Here is a 17,123-nt window from a genome sequence, read left to right as displayed (position 1 = left end):
AATCCACGTTATCCCTCTCCTACCCGACGATCATCTACCCTAGACGATCTAGCAAGTATAACAGATCTTTGATGTTTAAACTTGCTTTCCATATTATGTTGTTGCATATGCCAAGTATACTTGGTATCGGTATTAATATGAGAGAATAGCCACAATACCATTAGTCAAAACCGAACTTGCCAAAATACCACCGGAAAAACCACACTTGCCAAAATACCACTGCCGTTTAGGTTTTTGATGCCAAAATGCCACTACCGTGAGTTGTCAAAGCTATCACGTTAGTCAAAGTTGTCAGTTTATTTGGAATGCCCAAATTGCCCTCATCTAGACCAAGCAAAAAAGACCAGCTCCTTCTCACGGCCGACCGGACCAGACCAGACCAAAATTATCCAGTCTCCTTCTCACGGCTGACCATGGCAGCGCTCCTGGACGCTCAATCTCAGCTCCACTCATGTGCCCGACCTCTGCAGCTCAGCGCCGCCGGCAGATCTCTCCAACTTGGCCCACGATCTCGTCGCGCTAAGCCCGACGCGGGGCTCGGCTCGGCAAGGTGACCTGCAGGCGACGCGAGGACCTGCAGCCTGCCGTGCTCGTCCGGCCCGCGACTCTCCCCGCCCCTCCCAGCTCTGCCCGACACTCCTTTGCTACATCCTCTACGATATTGCTTCTTCTCAACCTTCTCTTAGGTTACAGAGTACTGTTATTTGTAGACTGCACCCAGAAAATTCAGATTTTGCTGTTTCTGTGTTTCAGCGTGAATTGATGGACGATTTCATTGTACAAATAGATGTCAAATGGTGCTCAATGTTATTGAACTGATGTTGTCCAATTGCCTTTGGAATACACGATCTGGTGCTGAAATTATTGGTGACCATGTCTGAAGAGGGAAGGGCATGTAAGTCTTTTTTTTGTGGATGTTCGTCTCAGTTAGTGCATGATGGTATTTTGGCATCAAAAACCTAAACGGAGTGGTATTTTGGCAACTGTGGTTTTTTCGGTGGTATTTTGGCAAGTTCGGTTTTGACTAATGGTATTGTGGCTATTCTCTCTATTAATATACTTCATCTCTCTCTATCGAAAGCTCTTGGCATCGGTATTAATATACTTCATCTCTCTCTATCGAAAGAATATCCCAAAGAATGAATTTTCTCGATGAACAGAGTAGTAAACGGTACGGAGGACCGATTACACAATATCTTAATAGAAACACTTGATTTCACGGTTGAGTTGCGAGTTGCAACAAACATAGTGCACGAATCACACTTGGGCGTACTACTAATCACCCAGAACAAGTACAAGTACTACTAGTACAGTAGTAGGGATAAATCAAGACCCGCTAGTGTTGCTTGCACTGGGGTCCCCGAATCACAATGAATTAGCTGACTTAATCGCTGGAGCAATTAAGGCAAACAATTAATCTTGGGTTAATCTTCCTAGAGCTGGCCGGAGGAGTGGGCGAGGTAGGCGAGCGCTCCTACGAGCGGCGCGTTGATGTAGGTGGCCGGCTCGGAGTGCTCGTAGTCGTTGCGCTGGTCGGGGAACTGGTCGTTCTGGTTGGGCCCGCCGACGACGGCACCGACGTGCACGTTGGGGTTGGCCGCGCCGGAGTAGAGGCCGGTGAACCCCTGCGAGCAGCCGATCTTATCCGGGTGCGCCGCGACGGAGGGGAGGGAGGAGGCCCGGTGGTGGAGCTTCTTCGGGTACTTGGGTCCGTACCCCACCATGTACGACAGGCCCATCGGGTTGGTCCCAAGCAAGTAGTCAACCTAGAGCGAAAACGATGAGATGATCGATGTTCTGTCGTTGACGAGGGTGGAAAGGATTAATCAGGGCGGGCAATGTGGCTGACCTGGCGCCTGGCAATGGCACGGAGGCGCTGCGGCGTGACGGTGGCGCCGCCGCAGGAGACGGTCTTCTTGGAGAAGGCGAGGTACTTGGCGTAGGTGAGCAGGAGGAAGGAACTGGATGTGACGTACTGCATGTTGCTGTCGCTGAGCTTGAAGAGGAGGCCGCCCTTGGTGTACTGCGTCTGGTCGGTGGGGGTTCCGGGAACCATGGAGCAGATGAAGCTGTCGGCGTGGCCCTTGTACTCCTGCAGGGCGCCCACCTTCTGCACCAAGAAGGACTGCTCGTCCAAGACGAAGCAAGTGTCACAACAATCTCTCTTGCTCTCCAGTTCAATGTTAACAGACTCCCTCGGATCAAGTTTACTAGTACCTTGGAGATGAGGATTCTTGCTCCAGCGTGCTTGTTGTCCCAGCCAAAGGTGTTGTCCTGCTCGTCGGCGCCGAGGATCTGGCCGTTCACCTTGATGTAGTTGAGGTAGGTTGGGTTCTTGGTGGCCCTGTGCAGCCATGCGGCGCCCCATAGCAGCTCATCCTTTTTTCGACAGATCATAAAACAACACACGAGAGTGAGAGGTGAGCGAAAAGGAAACGGCGCGCATAGGGCAGAGAGCACGCAAGTATAGTATCCTTTTTTTTCATAGGTCTCTGGAGCCAATGGCAGCCAAAGCAAGAAGTTTTACAATAATGGTTTAGTTGGGACCTGGTATCCTGAATAGGAGCAGTAGTATGGGCAGACGTATGCCGAGAGCTTGGTGCTGTATGTGCCCCTGTGCTTGTCAGCGAACTCGAACACCTACACAAAAACAGAGCGTCATTGCTCTGCACAGCAAGCAAGGTGCAGAGGATGGGCAATGTGGTGCGCTGCTATGCGTACCCGCTTGGCCCTGGCGACGAGGCGGCTGGAGTAGACCGGGTCGGACTTGCGGAAGACGAGGGAAGCCGCGGCGAGGGCGGCGGCGGTCTCGGCGGCGACGTCGGAGCCGGGGGTGCTCGGGTCGACCTTGTACACGGTCCTCGCCGTGTCCATGTCCTCCGGCCGCTCCCAGCACGCGTGGTCCTTGCTCGCGTCCCCAACCTAGGATTCAACAGGGAGAGTACACAGTGAGTTGAACTAGAGGCAAACGCCCACACATTGTATGTCTGTGTCTGGTCCACACACGACGGCATGAGCGTCAAGTACACATCTTTTTTTCTCAAAGAGAACATAACGACTTTTGTGAAGAAATGTTTGTGCTTTGTGGTGAAGAACACCCCATGCATCGGCGCCGGAAACGCCGGGTAAAGAATGGCGACCTATAACTTCATCCTCACGCAGGAGAATGGGGTAGTGCGAGAAGGAGTTGGGTGAGGGTACCTGGACGTAGACGGTGTCGGGGTGGGAGGTGGCCTTGAGGAGGTAGTCGGAGCCCCAGCGGACGGCGTCCCTGGCGTGCTGCAGCTCCCCCTTCATCATCCCGCCGAACTCCAGCACGCTCCATGCCAGCATCGTCGCGCTGAATGCGAGCGGGAACCCGAACTTGACGTTGTCCCCGGCGTCGTAGTACCCGCCCGTCAAATCAACCTGAAAACAAAACGTAAGAACAGAGAAAGAAGCGACTAGCAAAGGAGAATGCCATGAAAATGCAGAGGAGCAGAGGTGTTGTAGCTGAGCTTGCCTTGATAGAAGAGCCGTCGGAGAGTCCGGAGTCCCTGCGCCAGGACACGCGCTGGGACGGCGGCAGCTTCCCGGACCTCTGGCCCTCGAAGAAGAGGATGGACTTGGTGAGAGCGTCTCTGTAGTCGTGCTTGGCGGGGCCGTGGTGCGGCAAGGCGGCGGCATTGTGGAGGAGTAGGACGGCGAGCAGGAAGATGGGGAAGCGGAGGAGAGCCATGAGGCAACAGGAGGGGAGAAAAAGGTGGCCTTCACTACTCGCTACCGGTTACCCGCCTCCTCTCCTCTGCGCCTGCTTTCCTGGCTCTACTGCTGTGCCTCCTCTGCCATTATAGTTGGCACTTGAGCGCTGCTTTTAAAGACACACAGTCCGCTCTTTTTTCTCTCTATTATTCGCATTTTTGTTTTTTCCTTCTTGGAGAATGAGATGGACAAGTTATTATAGTCCAGTTTTTTCTGCCAGATGTGAGCTTGTTCACATGGCAATGGAGGGGGGGAGCTCAGGCTTTAAACAAACAAATGGCTCTACTCCAGTTTTCAGCTTGTTCACATGGCAATGGAGGGTGAGCTGGGCTTGATACTTCCTCTTTTGTGATGCCACCGGCGTTTTCAGAGATCATTTTGGCGCATGAAGACATAATCCAATATGGCTCGTTGCAACTTAATGGCAGCCCTAGTAGTAGTAACTAGTTTCCGGATTCTCTGCAAAGGCATTTCAGGATTCCTGATATGCTCCAAAGTTGATTCTCTTGTGCATTGTGGTCGCCCAGGAAGCATTTGCCATGTGTGGATAGGTTCTGTTTTTACCAAGTCAAAAAAGAGTGTGGAAATGTTAATTGAGTGGTTAACCCGCCGTAGCAGTCTTTTCGAGTAACATCATCATCATTTTAGTTTAGGGGAGTGCTCCGGTGTCCCCCCCTACGCCAATAAAATTGAAGGGGCAAGTTTACCGAAAGAATTATACATGTCCCATAACTTTCAGAAAATAGACAAACAACCCCTCAAGTCAAAACCGAACCCCTATTTTACATGGTGTGGCAGTTAAATAAAAACCAGCCAATGCCATGTTTCACTAGGAGGATTAAAATTCTCCTTCAGCACCATCGTCCTTGGCCTCTCCTCGCCCCCTAAATATCCAGAATCCGGCGATCTTGCTCGCTCCTTCGGCGCGGCGACCATGGAGGCGCTCATTCTCGTCGTGTTCCTGACCCCTACTCACCACTCGCAAATAAACGCATTCTCCCTCCCTCCGTTCTTGACCATGGCGGGCAGAGCACATCGGCAGCCTCGTCTCCTCTGTCCATAAGAGCATCTCCAACAGAGGCGCGAAACGGCGCACCATCGCGTTTCAACCGTTTTTTGCCGCGCGCACCCTCCCGCGCGTCTCCAGCGGGCACGCCAAACCGGCGCGGGAAAGGAAACATTTCCCCCACGCACGCTATCGCGGTATCCCGAGCGCCAAACTTGCCGCGTCGCTTCGCGCGTGCTATAAAGCGCAGCTTGCGCGCGCAACACACCGCCACGGAAAGTTCCACCGCTTCGCCTCGCCTCGCCGCTTCCCCGCGCCCCGCGTCGCCGCCGCTCTCCTTCGTCGCCTCCGCTCCTTCGTCGCCGGGATGCCGACGCGCCGCCGCGGAACGTCCGGTTTCCGCGGCGTCCGAACAGGACGTTCTACGCGGAGATTGGCGCCGGCGGCTTCCGCACCTACAACACGCCGGAGCTGGCGGCGCGCGCCTACGACGTGGCCGCGTGGCGATTCCGGCGGCCACGGCGTGACCTCAACTTCCGGGACGTCGAGTCGCTGGAGGAGGCGGAGTTCCTAGCGCCCGCTCCGTGCCTCGTCAACGAGGAGGACCGTCGCCGCCACCGCCAGGCGCAGCACCGGATCGCCATCGCCGAGCGCGACGAGGAGTTGATGCGCCAGTGGAGGGCGCAGTTTCCCAGCGACGTCGACAACACGCAGGCCTTCTTCGCCGACCTCAGGGCGCAACGTAGGTCAGCCAAGCGCCGCCGTCGCGCCATCGCCGAGTTCGAGCTCGACAACCCGAAGACGACTTGGGCCGACAATGACCCTCGCTGGGATGGCGTTTGGACTGAGGCAAAGGTCAAGGCAGTATGACTACTGGGGTCGACAGGGACGGCCTCCTACATGTTAACCGGCCCTGGACCTTTGCCTGCACCGTAATGGCGAGCGCGGATGGAGTGGATGATGTGGGCTTCTTCTTGAACTTTCGGTGCTGCAGAAGCTAGGCTACTAGGAACCTTCCCACTAGATTAACTGAACGACGATGCTTCGTCGAGCTCGCCATGAACCGGAGATCGAGGTGGCGGTGTCGGTCGATGCAACTCAAGGAGCACATAGATGTTCAATTAATTAATCACAGAGGTCCGGGGAGATAGGGAATGAGTTGTGCATCAAAATGGGGCTCGGCCGCCGAAGGCTCTCTTAGAGCAACTCTAACAGAACCCGTAAATGCCGCCGGAACTGAATTTTTTGGCGGATATACGAGTTCGGGCCCCAAGCGTCGCAGAACGGAATCTGAATCGGTGGCCCGGCCCGTAAAAATATCTCGGGGGCCCGAGAAACGCGAGGCTCGCCCCGTATTTATACATGCCACAGAGTGGAGTAGGGTTCCAAACCCTACTCCCCGCCTCCGCGTTCACTTCCTCCGCCACACGTGCTTCCACTTCCGGTAAGCAATCGTGCCCTTGCGGCCGCCGTATCTCCACTTCCGCGACCTCCACCGCGAACGCATGGCTGGCGCGGGCAGCGGTGGGAGGGGAGGCGGGCGGATTGGCGGGAGCAACTCTCCGCCACGCCCCCCTCCCCATCTTCCACTCCGAGGCCGAGCGGCGAAAATGGAACCGCTCGGAGGGCGCGCGGAAGCGCAGCGCGCGCCGCTGGACCAACTGGGGCCTGACGCCACCGGGGAATCTCGCCCGCTACGCCAACAACAGTGAGGGGTCTTCCTCCGGCGCGTCAGGCGGTGCGCTTGCGCCGCCAGTCGCCGACAACAGCATCAAGGAGGAGGAGGCGGCGCCGGCGCGCATTGTTCTACAGTCGGCGGATTACGTCCTCAACGACGAGGAGGAGGCGACGGTGATCCAACAGGTCGCCGTCATCTCGAAGCCCGAGGCGTGCGCGTGCTTCCATCGCAAGGAGGCGGAAGCCATCCGTGTCGTGCGCGCGTACGAGGTGGCGCAGAAGGAGGCGGCCGTCCGCCGCGTGAAGCAGGAGGTCATCGACCTCGACTCCGAATAGGCCGCTGACGGCGTCGTCCTCCACCACGCGTAGAGTAGGTCGCCAACGTGCGAAATTAGCTTAGTTAGGAGTTGGTCGCCGACAACCAGACTAAATGTAATCTCTTTTGCGACCACAACTATGCAAATATGCAACTATGTAGTTTGAATTTCACTTTTCTAAACTTGTTTGCGATGCCAAATTTGAATTTGCGTTTTTTTTGTTCCGAATATGGGTGATGTTCTGCGCCACCTTCTAAACTGCTCGAAAATTGATTTTCGGGAGACTGAACTTCGTTTTTTCAGTTCGCTCGCCTAGTCGAACGTGGCATTGGCTGGTTTTTATTTAACTACTACACCATGTAAAACAGGGGTTTGGTTTTAACTTGAGGGGTTGTTTGTCTATTTTCTGAAAGTTATGGGGTATGCATAATTCTTTCCGTAAACTTGCCCCTTCAATTTTATTGGCGTGGGGGGGGACACCGGAGCACTCCCCTTTAGTTTATTTTTTGACAGAAGAGAGTAAAGAGTACCCTAACACTGACCCGCTTGCATCTCTAGCAGTCGCAACAGAAACCAATCAAATATTTCCCGAAACTAGAGTACTCTTTTATCTGCAATTTTTGTTGTTGTAGCAGATTCGGCCCATTTTATTAAGGTGGGGGCAGAAGTGAGGTGGCATGGGAGGATAGGACAAATCTTAAGGTGGACGGGCCACACCATTACACGAGCCACTGGATCCATAAACCTTTTTTCATAGTATTTAGTATATTCACATATCTTTTATGTTCCCCTAAAAAACAAATATTCATGTTCTCCTTAAAGATCATATCTTCGATGCTCAATTCATTACACCCTTTTAACTATAAATAAAACACCAACCATTATCTACATTAGCCAATTATAACCTATATAAAAGCTAAACCACTTTGCTGGAACCATAACGTTTTGGGTACTGTTTCCTCACCTTTTTGTCCAATCAAATGTGGCCACGTCCCCTTTCTTCCACTGTAGACGCGCACAGGTCCTGTAAATGGGACGTAAATGCAGCCCTGCTAATTTTGCTCCTTCCTTTATTTCCGTGAGTAAAATTAGGGGTTACCGGGAGGCTTCCGGTTGCTCCATGCAGCTACATCCGGTAATTCTGATTTCCTATTTTTTTTTTCTTTTATGTACCCCTGATATCCGGTCTCCCCCGGTTCAAAGCGGTAAAGCGGTGCCGTGTAGGCCCTCTTCCTCCCCAATCCAGTCGCAAGCCACTACCTCTTCCTCCCAATCCCCATCGGCCAGGCCAAAAAAATCTCCATGGCTGCTGCTCACATGCTCCGCCAAGGGGCCAGCGCCGTCCTATTCCTTCCTGGCCGACGCGTGTACCGAAGGATCCAGCAGATACCGCCCCAGACGCCGGTGGCTTGCCGGATGAAGATCCTCACAACCTCGACGCCTATGATCTGGGGGCGAAACCCCACTGGTGAGACCCTGGCCGCCACATCTGCTCCCCTCCCTCCACCTCCTCTTCAGCGCCCTCCTCCGCCTCCTTATCCTCCCAAAGCTGCTTGGGGCGATGCGGAGGCGGGGCAGAGGGGGAGACGTTGGGGATGGAGTCAGTGCCGCAAGGGATGGGCCGGTAAACATCTCCTCCCTGGCCACCGCTCACCTCTCCAACCCTTCCTACAACCTTCAGTCTTCATCCCCTCCGCGGCCACAAAGAGATCTGCTGCTGCCTCCTTCACGATGGCCTTGCCTTGCTCAATCATGCAGACCTCGCCCCGCCACTGCTTTTTCAGTAGGCCCCTGCCCTGCTCTCGCGCTGATGTAGCGACAGTGGAAGTGTGACCATATGGTTGCTGCTAAAAGTCACAGGGCTGATGTGCTCAGCAAATCATCTACGTCTGTTTCCCATACAACATCCATGATCCATATTGTTTGGTTACTTACCAGTTTGTGATGTTGATGCAAGTGATTGTGGTGAAGTGGAGCTGTTTGCCTTGTTTACTAACATGGGAAGGAGATTATTGGCAGGCCACTATCTTCTGTGTTTTGTCCGTCATTTTTGTGCATTAGTCCTAATAGACAGATTGCTGCTCCTCTTTTCTTAGATAGACAAACTGCAGCTCCTTTCTTGGGAGGGAACCTGCAAAAAATAGACTTATAAGCATTTGGTGCTCTGGCTACAAATGTTATAGCTAAACATGTCAGAATGAGTATCAGGATGCGAAGACTGCATCGCAGGTATTTTCCCTTGCAAATCTTAATAACAAATCTCTGAATAGACATTCTTCTGGTCAAATTGTATATTATACAATGAACGCATCGATCATGATGGTTAAACAAAGCATCATGTAATTTTTCCAGATAACTGATCATGTTGTTGTGCACGTGTTTCACTACAGTTGTGGTTCCCAGATTGGATCATGCCCCCGACCAGCGAACAGTCCTTTTTACAAACCTGAACCCTATTAGACTGAGCACTGCTTACCAGAGACAAAAGTTGAGTTATCAGAATACATGTACATAATAAATTTAGAGTATTTTAGTTGCATTGGAGTTTCTTAAATTTCACTTCTGGACATGATATTTTGGACTATTAGTTACTCAAAATGCATACTTCTGATGCATCTTTTCTTCTTCTGTTCATATTAATTTGATGTCCCAATGCTAAACTATGTGCAGGCAGACGAAGGAGGTCTGCCTCTGCCAGAGAAGTAACTTGCGCCTGCCACTCTCTACTCCTCCACCTCGCCTTTCCCTTCATTATGCTCCCTATTTATTTCTGGGTGCGCATTCCTGATCATATGCACTGTGTATTGGTGCCATCCACCTGTTTGTTTTTATGTTACACAGCTTCAGATATGAAGCATATTTATTTGTATGTTCCTATGTACTTTAGTTTTAGCTGTTGCCGTGAGTAGACTCATGCTAGGTACTGGAAAGTCATGGTTTGAGGCATTCTTTTTTACTATCAATAAAAATTGGTGTAGTGGATATAAACAATGATTCACTTGGCTAGCTAATAGAGCTCTCACATTTTCTACATCTTACTAATGTAGGTGCTCCTCCTAAACTTCGGAGATGAATTGCAGCCCGTGGCCTCTTCTACTGCACACCCAAGGGTGACAAGCTCCACTGACTAGCATCTTAGATGCCCCTCGGCCACATCGCCATGTGAGGTGAGCAAGCACTCCGTCCCCATCTTATTACTCTTCTTAGACAAAACTTCTAAAGCATGGATTAGAGCCTAAAGGGTTCACAAATCTGTTGTAAAAAAATATTGTAGTATTGCACCATTCACACGCAAAGAACTGGTGAGGTATCAGTATAAGTTATAGTACCGCCTTTTTTACATGAAATTTTTGTTTCGAACTTTGTAAGGATTTAAGAGGAAAAAAATTCAGCAGGACCAGTTTACATATTTCAAATGATGGTCTACCTTACCATTCCGATAGAAATTAAACTCATTTCGAATTGCTAAGATAATAAATTCTATTTTTGGGATCGACTGCTAGCTGGCTGATTTACTGAAGAAAAATTTACTGGAAGTGGCACATTTTTCCTCGCTGTTATAACTCATGTCATGTTTTATATTGTTCACTAAGCTTCAACCGAATAGATCTAGAAGGGGAGCTGGCCATGGAATTCGGAAGGACAAAGACTCAAGAACAGGTAGATAATGGTACTCCAATACGATTTGTTGTAGCTCCATACAAGAAAGCTTTAAAAAAGATCCTGTTACAGTTCATCTAAATTCTGTTACTTCAACGGATGGTCAAATGCAGATTTAAATGTGTTATTTGTGTTCTGTTTGCCTCTCTGATGAAAGAATAGTTCATTAATTATGCATACAATGTTTGTGTTCAGCTATCTACTTATCTTACATATAGTTCAGCAGGGTGTGCCCACATACCCTGTCAAATATTCTTCAACCGCACATAAGTTACATGGTACAAGAATAAGAAGTAATTTTCTTAATGAAGTTATTGAGATGAAGCTTCATATAAAAAAAGTGACCCAACTCATTGCCCTTTGCAAAGTATGTTACTTTGCCTCTGCATGCTTGGTCAATTTGGTAGAACAGTTATGTTCACCAATGGGATTATTGGTCTGCCTACTTCATGCTATATATCTGCAACTTTTTTGGTTTTCAAAAGGAAAATTACATATGCTTTTCATGTGCATAGTTAATCGGTAAGATCTAAGATGGACCTGCTCTGATTATGTAGTTCAGGGACTAAAGCTCTACTAACTACAAGCTCTGTTTATGTAGTTCAGGGACTAAAGCTTTGCTAACTACAAGTTGTAGATTTTGTTGCAGCTGAAGCTATGTATCAGTGCATAAAGTGTGCTCAGTTATGTTTTTTCCCTGCAGTTGTTATTAATTCTTAAAAAAGGCTGTTTATTTGAGCAGGGTAGATGCCAACATTTCTATCTCAATATGTCTCTGTCTATCTCAATATGTTTGTCTGCTTTTCGATCAAGGTGAACGAAGATGGAATGGGTAATACACCACACACGCACACTGAACTGATATTATTGTATCATTGTTGCCATGTATAATTAGTGTCTGCCAGTTTACCAGTAATAGAGAATGATTTGTGTTTGTTACAGTGAGGTCTTCCAACTTAAGCAAAAAAGGATGTACAATAACATCGACTATTGCTTCATATTCTGAAGTGATGTGCATATCCTACAAAGATTTGTACGCCTATTAGCACTGTTCATTTTGCAAGTAGTTCCTCATCTAAGCTGCAAGTTCATTTACGAACCATCTTCCTTCCAGATTGAGCACGATGATGCTTTGTTTTTTGAATCATATACTAATATGTATGAAATCAGAGGATCAAACTCCTGGCATTGGAACTCGAGTTGCTTCTAATTGTGTACCAAGATATACTGATGAGCTCCACATAAAGTACTGGCATTGAGCGAACTTCAGTGCTGACATTTTCGAGTTCCAAGGATCAAATTGCAGTTGTCATTGGCATTTGAACATCATTTTAGAGTTGCTCCTAATCAAGTATTGAGATATACTAATGAAATCCACATGAAGTATTGACACTGAGCAAACCTGAAGATTTAGAAGGCCATAGTTTCCTCTGTACCGCTGTATTGTTATTTCTTCGATTGTTCATTATGTACAAATTTACTGCCTTACTCTATTTAATAATGTCAGAATGACGAACTTGTGGAGTCAGAGCAAATGGCAGCCGGTTATGTAAGCGAAGAGTTGTGGTCTTGGTCTTACAACATCTCAGAGAAGTTGATCTAAAGCCTAGAACCAGTATGAAGATTGTTGATAAAGAAGTATGAGGCATCTTAGGAATTCACAACAAGGGATTACCGAAGTGTTGAAACCATAAATGACAGGTGTGGACCTTAGATGACATGAGTATGTAATATGTTGTCGTTTCAAAACCAGAAGTTATGAGATGAGTAGTATACAGAATACTAAACCAGAGGTTTCTTGATGTTCTGGTATAGTGCTATAATAGAAATCTTATTATTTTCTTATAGCTCCTACTACTACTCTACTTGCAGTCTTAGAGATCAAGCAGTACGTTAACCAATTATGTGATGTAGCTCTTGCCAGCGTTGATATCATCCTAAGAGCACATAGGTATGGACATTCACATTTGTAATTAGAGATGAACCATGGATAAAGAATTGGTAGGAGGGACTTACATACCCAATGCAATCCAGAAAGAATCAACGTTAGTTCCTTCAACATCAGATATAAATTTTCCAAGTGATTATATGGAAATCTCAAGGATACCTGAACCTACCATATGAACTACTAGGAACAAATACATTACCATCAAGAATTTGTGGTTTGACCAATTTGTTGTCAAGTAGCAAATCTGCTGCCGAGCAAAGTGGACTGTGAGGGAATGGATTAGCATGGTTATAATATTTCTGGTTACCTACCAAAAACTGTCAGGTTAAAACAGTAACACAGTACTGCGGGGTTTAGGTGGTGGTCAAAGGTGCTACAGCCTACAGTTCAACATAACAAATTGTGCATAACTAAACTAATCAATCATATTAATGCCATGATTTTACTCGCTTTGGAGTTGTTGCTGGAATTACATAATAGAAACCTCAACTTCCTCCAAGTAAGGGTTCTTGGTAAGTTAAACAATAGAATAGCGACTTGCAAGACTGTTCAACGGAATTGTGCATTTTTATTAGTTGGGATCTCATAGTATGAATATCACTTATCTTCTATTGTTTTAGTTTAAGATATCTAATTATCCTAGAGCGATGTCGGACTACTACAACTCACAAACTAAAACTCCAAAGTAGATTTTAACCTCTGAACTTTTTACGTAACTGACAACTACAGAGGGGCATTCCTAGGAGAGATAATCTAAAGTAATGTTGGCCTCACCACTAGCTGAAAAATTTAGTGTCCAGCCTACAGGTTAAAGTAAACTACGATTGTACAAAATGCTTACAGCCCATATATAAGAATAGTCTGCATAGAGTTTCCAGTTAAATTATTCTTCAAAGTTTATTCTTTATTGTTTTCACCTATTACATTTTTTTATTACATGACAAACATAGGAATTTTGTAGTTAGTCGATCTAAATATGTACATTTCTCATGCGCATTCTTATGGTGATGCTTACAAGTAATAATACAGATATAGAAGACACTATTCCAAACAAATTTGAAGCAACATTTTGCTAGATAAACGCACAAATAATTCAGTCACAGAATACACTGCTATGCTAACAATGCGAAAATTCAGCAAATTTCCTCTACGAAAAAGAACACATTAACAAACTTGCAGTAGGAAAGCTAATAGCAGCAAGCCAGCAACTTATAATCAAGTAACAGAAGCGTACCAGACCATTAATCCCTTCACGGCGGACAACGGCAAGGACCAGCAATCGTTGCCTGCGCCGAAGTTGACGGCCGCTGCCTCTGTCCAGACGCAGCTTCCGCCAAAGAAAAGGATCCTCGCCTCGCTCAGCTTGCCCTGTGTGCTCCGCTGCCTCGGCTCCCGGGACGCCGCGTACAGAAAGCAGTACCAACTGCTCCTCCAGTTCGTGCCGACGGCTCACCCGTCGACGAATCCAAGAGAAACGGAGGTAGCCTCAGGGAGCACGCTGTTCCAGATCTCCGCCTTCTTCTGCCAACCCAAAGACAACTCTACCTCTCTCTCATACAGATCTTATTGCAAGAATTCATCCTCCCAGGAAGAGGAAAGGGAAAGATGACAGAAGCTCTATCCACTCACTTATATTTTTCGTGAGAGAACACGAAAGCCACTCACTGACTCACTGAGTGCTCTCCGTCCACTTCGTGATTTCCAACAACATCGGCCCAGCAATGCTATGTTACAGTTTAAACGGGCCTAAAAAATGGCCCTATTTGTGTCCTTCAAAAAAATAAATTTTACATGCTGTTTCAGCTATAAATTTTACATATTTCTTCTGCAGTTTCCGAAAAGAAATATAAAACTTCAAACGTGGTAGTATTAGACTTCTAAAGAATAATCTTATACTTATTTAGCACCTCTGTCTACATATTGAAATTGTGCTCTCTTTCAAGCTTCCGAATCTCTCTAAAATGGTACAGTACTTTTCAAGTTTCTGAATCTCTCTAAAATGCACAATAAAAACACCATAAGTGAACAAAAAATCTTATACAGCACGGGCGCGGCGTGCGCCGCGCCGCAAACTTCCTAGTCTATTATATATGGACAAAATGTTTTGGTTAGTGGTGCTTCATGTATGCTTGATGTTTATATTTTTCCATATTATGGTAATGACAAGTATGACAAGAACATTATCAATTGTGTGGGAATACCTAATAACTTTTGTGCCGTTTTAATTTTTTCATAATTATTCAAGAAAAATTCGATGGCTCACATTAGCATGCATGTTTTCATTTGTCTTTTTATTAAAATACTATATATGCCATATCATTTTATGTTCATTAGTAATAAGTTTGTCTTTAGTTCGTCTTTAGTCGTTTCCAATGCCCTTTTGACTACAAATATGATGACATTGGATATGTTCTACACAACTATTTTTCCAAAGGCATTATCATGGTATTGATTTGAAATTTAACTTCTTTTTTTAACATCTTATCTCAAAGTAGGAAAGCACATTCAAATAACTTATATAAGACAACTGCAAAAATAGTTTGAGAAAAGCCAATGCACTTCTACAACATAGTAGTAAAAAATATTTTATTACCGCTACATAAGATTAGGGACTTATCTCTTAGACGGCAAAATGCTCTTTTCATATTGGAAAAGAAGCATGGGGTTAAAGATGGTCCGGGAGAAAATAAAATAGTCAATGAAATCTATACTCGAGTACTTGATACCTATATTATTGTTTGATGTAATGGTCCTCTATAGGTTTGAACTACATTATTGTTTGTGCTCAACTTATCTCTATCCTCCTTTTCCGAATCCATACAAATTATGGTGACCATGAATTTCCGCTAAGGTCTAATGAAGTAATCGCTACAACAAGACAGGCGGGCCCTAGCAATTTTCAAGGCCAAGGTATGCCCGTAATCGTTGCTCTCGCGCTAGACCGCCAAGAAAAAACCGTCGGGATAAGTGTTGGGGATTCGTAGCAGAAAATAAAAAATCTATTTAGCGTTTCTCCGATTGCCCGTGATCTATCTAGGTGTAATGCTGTAACGAAGATGATTTCGGTGACGGATACATGATAAGGGGTGGCTCGATCTTCTCAGTAAGCAGAGTGGATAATGATCAACACGACGATGAACTCGATGAATATGGTGGATGTATGACGCTGACGATTCTCTCGATTGATTCATATCGCCAATGCAACAGCTCTCAGCCATGCAAGATATTCACAACACCACACACTTGCGCACGTAGCCGCCGACCATGAAGCGGTAAATTGCAATCTTCTAATTCCTAATGGAACAATAGATCACACAAACTTCAGTAGCATAAAACTCCAGATCGAAATGAATTGGAGAGTGTATAAATTCAGTAGTTTTGGGTAGCAAACAACTATGAACTAGGGTTTATCTTAAACATGGTCTAAACCTAATTTGGGGGCGTCCCTGGGGCTTATATGGGCGTCCAGGACGACCATGGGTCACAATAGTTTGATACAAACCGACCTGAAACAGGTTCGGTCAAACAGGTTCGGAAACTGGGCCGGCAGTGCCGGGGTGTCGAGGCCGGAAGTGCCGGGGTACCTAGGCCGGAAGTGCCAGGTTGCACCTGGTGGCAGTGCCGCTAGCAGCAGGCCGGCAGTGCCGCTGCACAGGCCGACAATGCCAGTGATGACCTTCTCCTCCGCGCATGCCTCCCTCTCCTCTCTCACGCGTCCGTGGATTGTCTTCACGTCCAGCACCTCATGTAGCCCTTCTTCTTCACGTGCAATCCTTGATTCTCCCTCATACATGATCATACATAAATGCAACGACTTAGGTAGTATAAAGCTCTCAACATGTATATCAGCAATATTATTTAGGAGTGAATTCACCTGTTGTTTAAGTAGCTTTGCATGAGCCCTTGTCATGAGTCCAATCCTGACCTCGTTGAACTCTAGCTTCACAACAACATCTTTATCATCATGTAATGACGGAGGTAGTAGTTCAGTAGGGATATCCTCATCATCTCCCCCCCTTCAAAAGGTGTCGACCTCGACGCTCCAAGGTTGAATGGATCGTAGCGAACAAGAGGGGGGGGGGGGGTGAATGGGCGCTACGTCAAGTTTTAGTCTTTTTCAATTTTTAGTGCAACGGAAGATAAAGATGATAGCTTTAGCGATGGCGGTGTTCCTACAATGATCGTAGACAAGTAAAACAAGCAAAGGAATCACAAGATAGTAAGAGTAAGGAGCGGGACAACCGGAGGGCGCGGAGACGAGGCGAGGTTTGTTTCCCGCAGTTCCTCCCACAAAAGGGAGTACGTCTGCATTGAGGAGGTGCTAGCCTCACACAAGAGGCTAGACGGCCACACCACGAAGGAAGGCCTCACCTTCTTCCTCGAGAGAGCTCCACGAAGGTGCTCCCCCTTCTCCACTAAGGCACCGATCGAGGCGGTGATTCCTTCACAAGGTTGGGGCGAGCTCCACACCACAAGGAGGCTCCCAACAATCCATGGAGCTAGTACAACACCAAGCTAGCCTCCATGGATGCACTTCCTCCAATGTCCCATAATAGGAACCCTAACACCAAGATCCACTAAGGAATAGCAAGTATTGGTGAAATCTCTCTTGGTAGAACTATAGATCGAGGTCTCCTCCACCACTCCTCAAAATTTGAGCAAGATTGGTTGGATGGTTGGGGAGATCCTCAAGGATTAAGCTCAGCAACAATGGAGGAGAGAGAGAGAGAAGAGATAAAAACGAGTTGGGGAAGAAGGGGCCCTTATATAGGCT

General features: G+C 47.2%; 1 protein-coding gene and 2 long non-coding RNA genes across 7 annotated transcripts; 1 reads left to right on the top strand and 2 right to left on the bottom strand.

The window, feature by feature from the left end:
* Window positions 1-1,197: 1,197 nt before the first annotated feature.
* LOC127293465 (endoglucanase 3) lies at window positions 1,198-3,839 on the bottom strand. The gene is made up of 7 exons (XM_051323098.2): window positions 3,503-3,839; window positions 3,202-3,408; window positions 2,722-2,922; window positions 2,548-2,640; window positions 2,218-2,379; window positions 1,850-2,125; window positions 1,198-1,766 (listed from the first exon to the last, which is right to left on the bottom strand). The coding sequence occupies exons 1-7, from the start codon at window positions 3,716-3,718 to the stop codon at window positions 1,434-1,436; spliced, it is 1,488 nt and encodes a 495-aa protein (XP_051179058.1). The 5' UTR covers window positions 3,719-3,839; the 3' UTR covers window positions 1,198-1,433.
* A 4,696-nt stretch (window positions 3,840-8,535) lies between these two features.
* Window positions 8,536-14,184, bottom strand: LOC127293466 (uncharacterized). The gene is made up of 2 exons (XR_007845855.2): window positions 13,584-14,184; window positions 8,536-8,872 (listed from the first exon to the last, which is right to left on the bottom strand). It is a non-coding gene; the product is annotated as an uncharacterized lncRNA (long non-coding RNA).
* LOC127293467 (uncharacterized) lies at window positions 8,867-12,203 on the top strand. 5 transcript variants are annotated; one of them, XR_007845859.1, is made up of 4 exons: window positions 8,867-9,515; window positions 9,789-9,908; window positions 10,335-10,401; window positions 11,144-12,203. It is a non-coding gene; the product is annotated as an uncharacterized lncRNA (long non-coding RNA). The 5 variants fall into 5 exon arrangements; XR_007845857.2 differs by having other exon boundaries at window positions 8,867-8,970; window positions 9,132-9,515; window positions 9,789-12,203; XR_007845856.1 differs by having other exon boundaries at window positions 10,335-12,203.
* Window positions 14,185-17,123: the final 2,939 nt, after the last annotated feature.

The sequence above is a fragment of the Lolium perenne genome, chromosome 3 (assembly GCF_019359855.2).
Source record: "Lolium perenne isolate Kyuss_39 chromosome 3, Kyuss_2.0, whole genome shotgun sequence".
In the NCBI taxonomy this organism is placed as follows: domain Eukaryota; kingdom Viridiplantae; phylum Streptophyta; class Magnoliopsida; order Poales; family Poaceae; genus Lolium; species Lolium perenne.
Note: the sequence above shows the minus strand (reverse complement) of the source record. Positions and strands in the feature narration are given on the sequence as shown.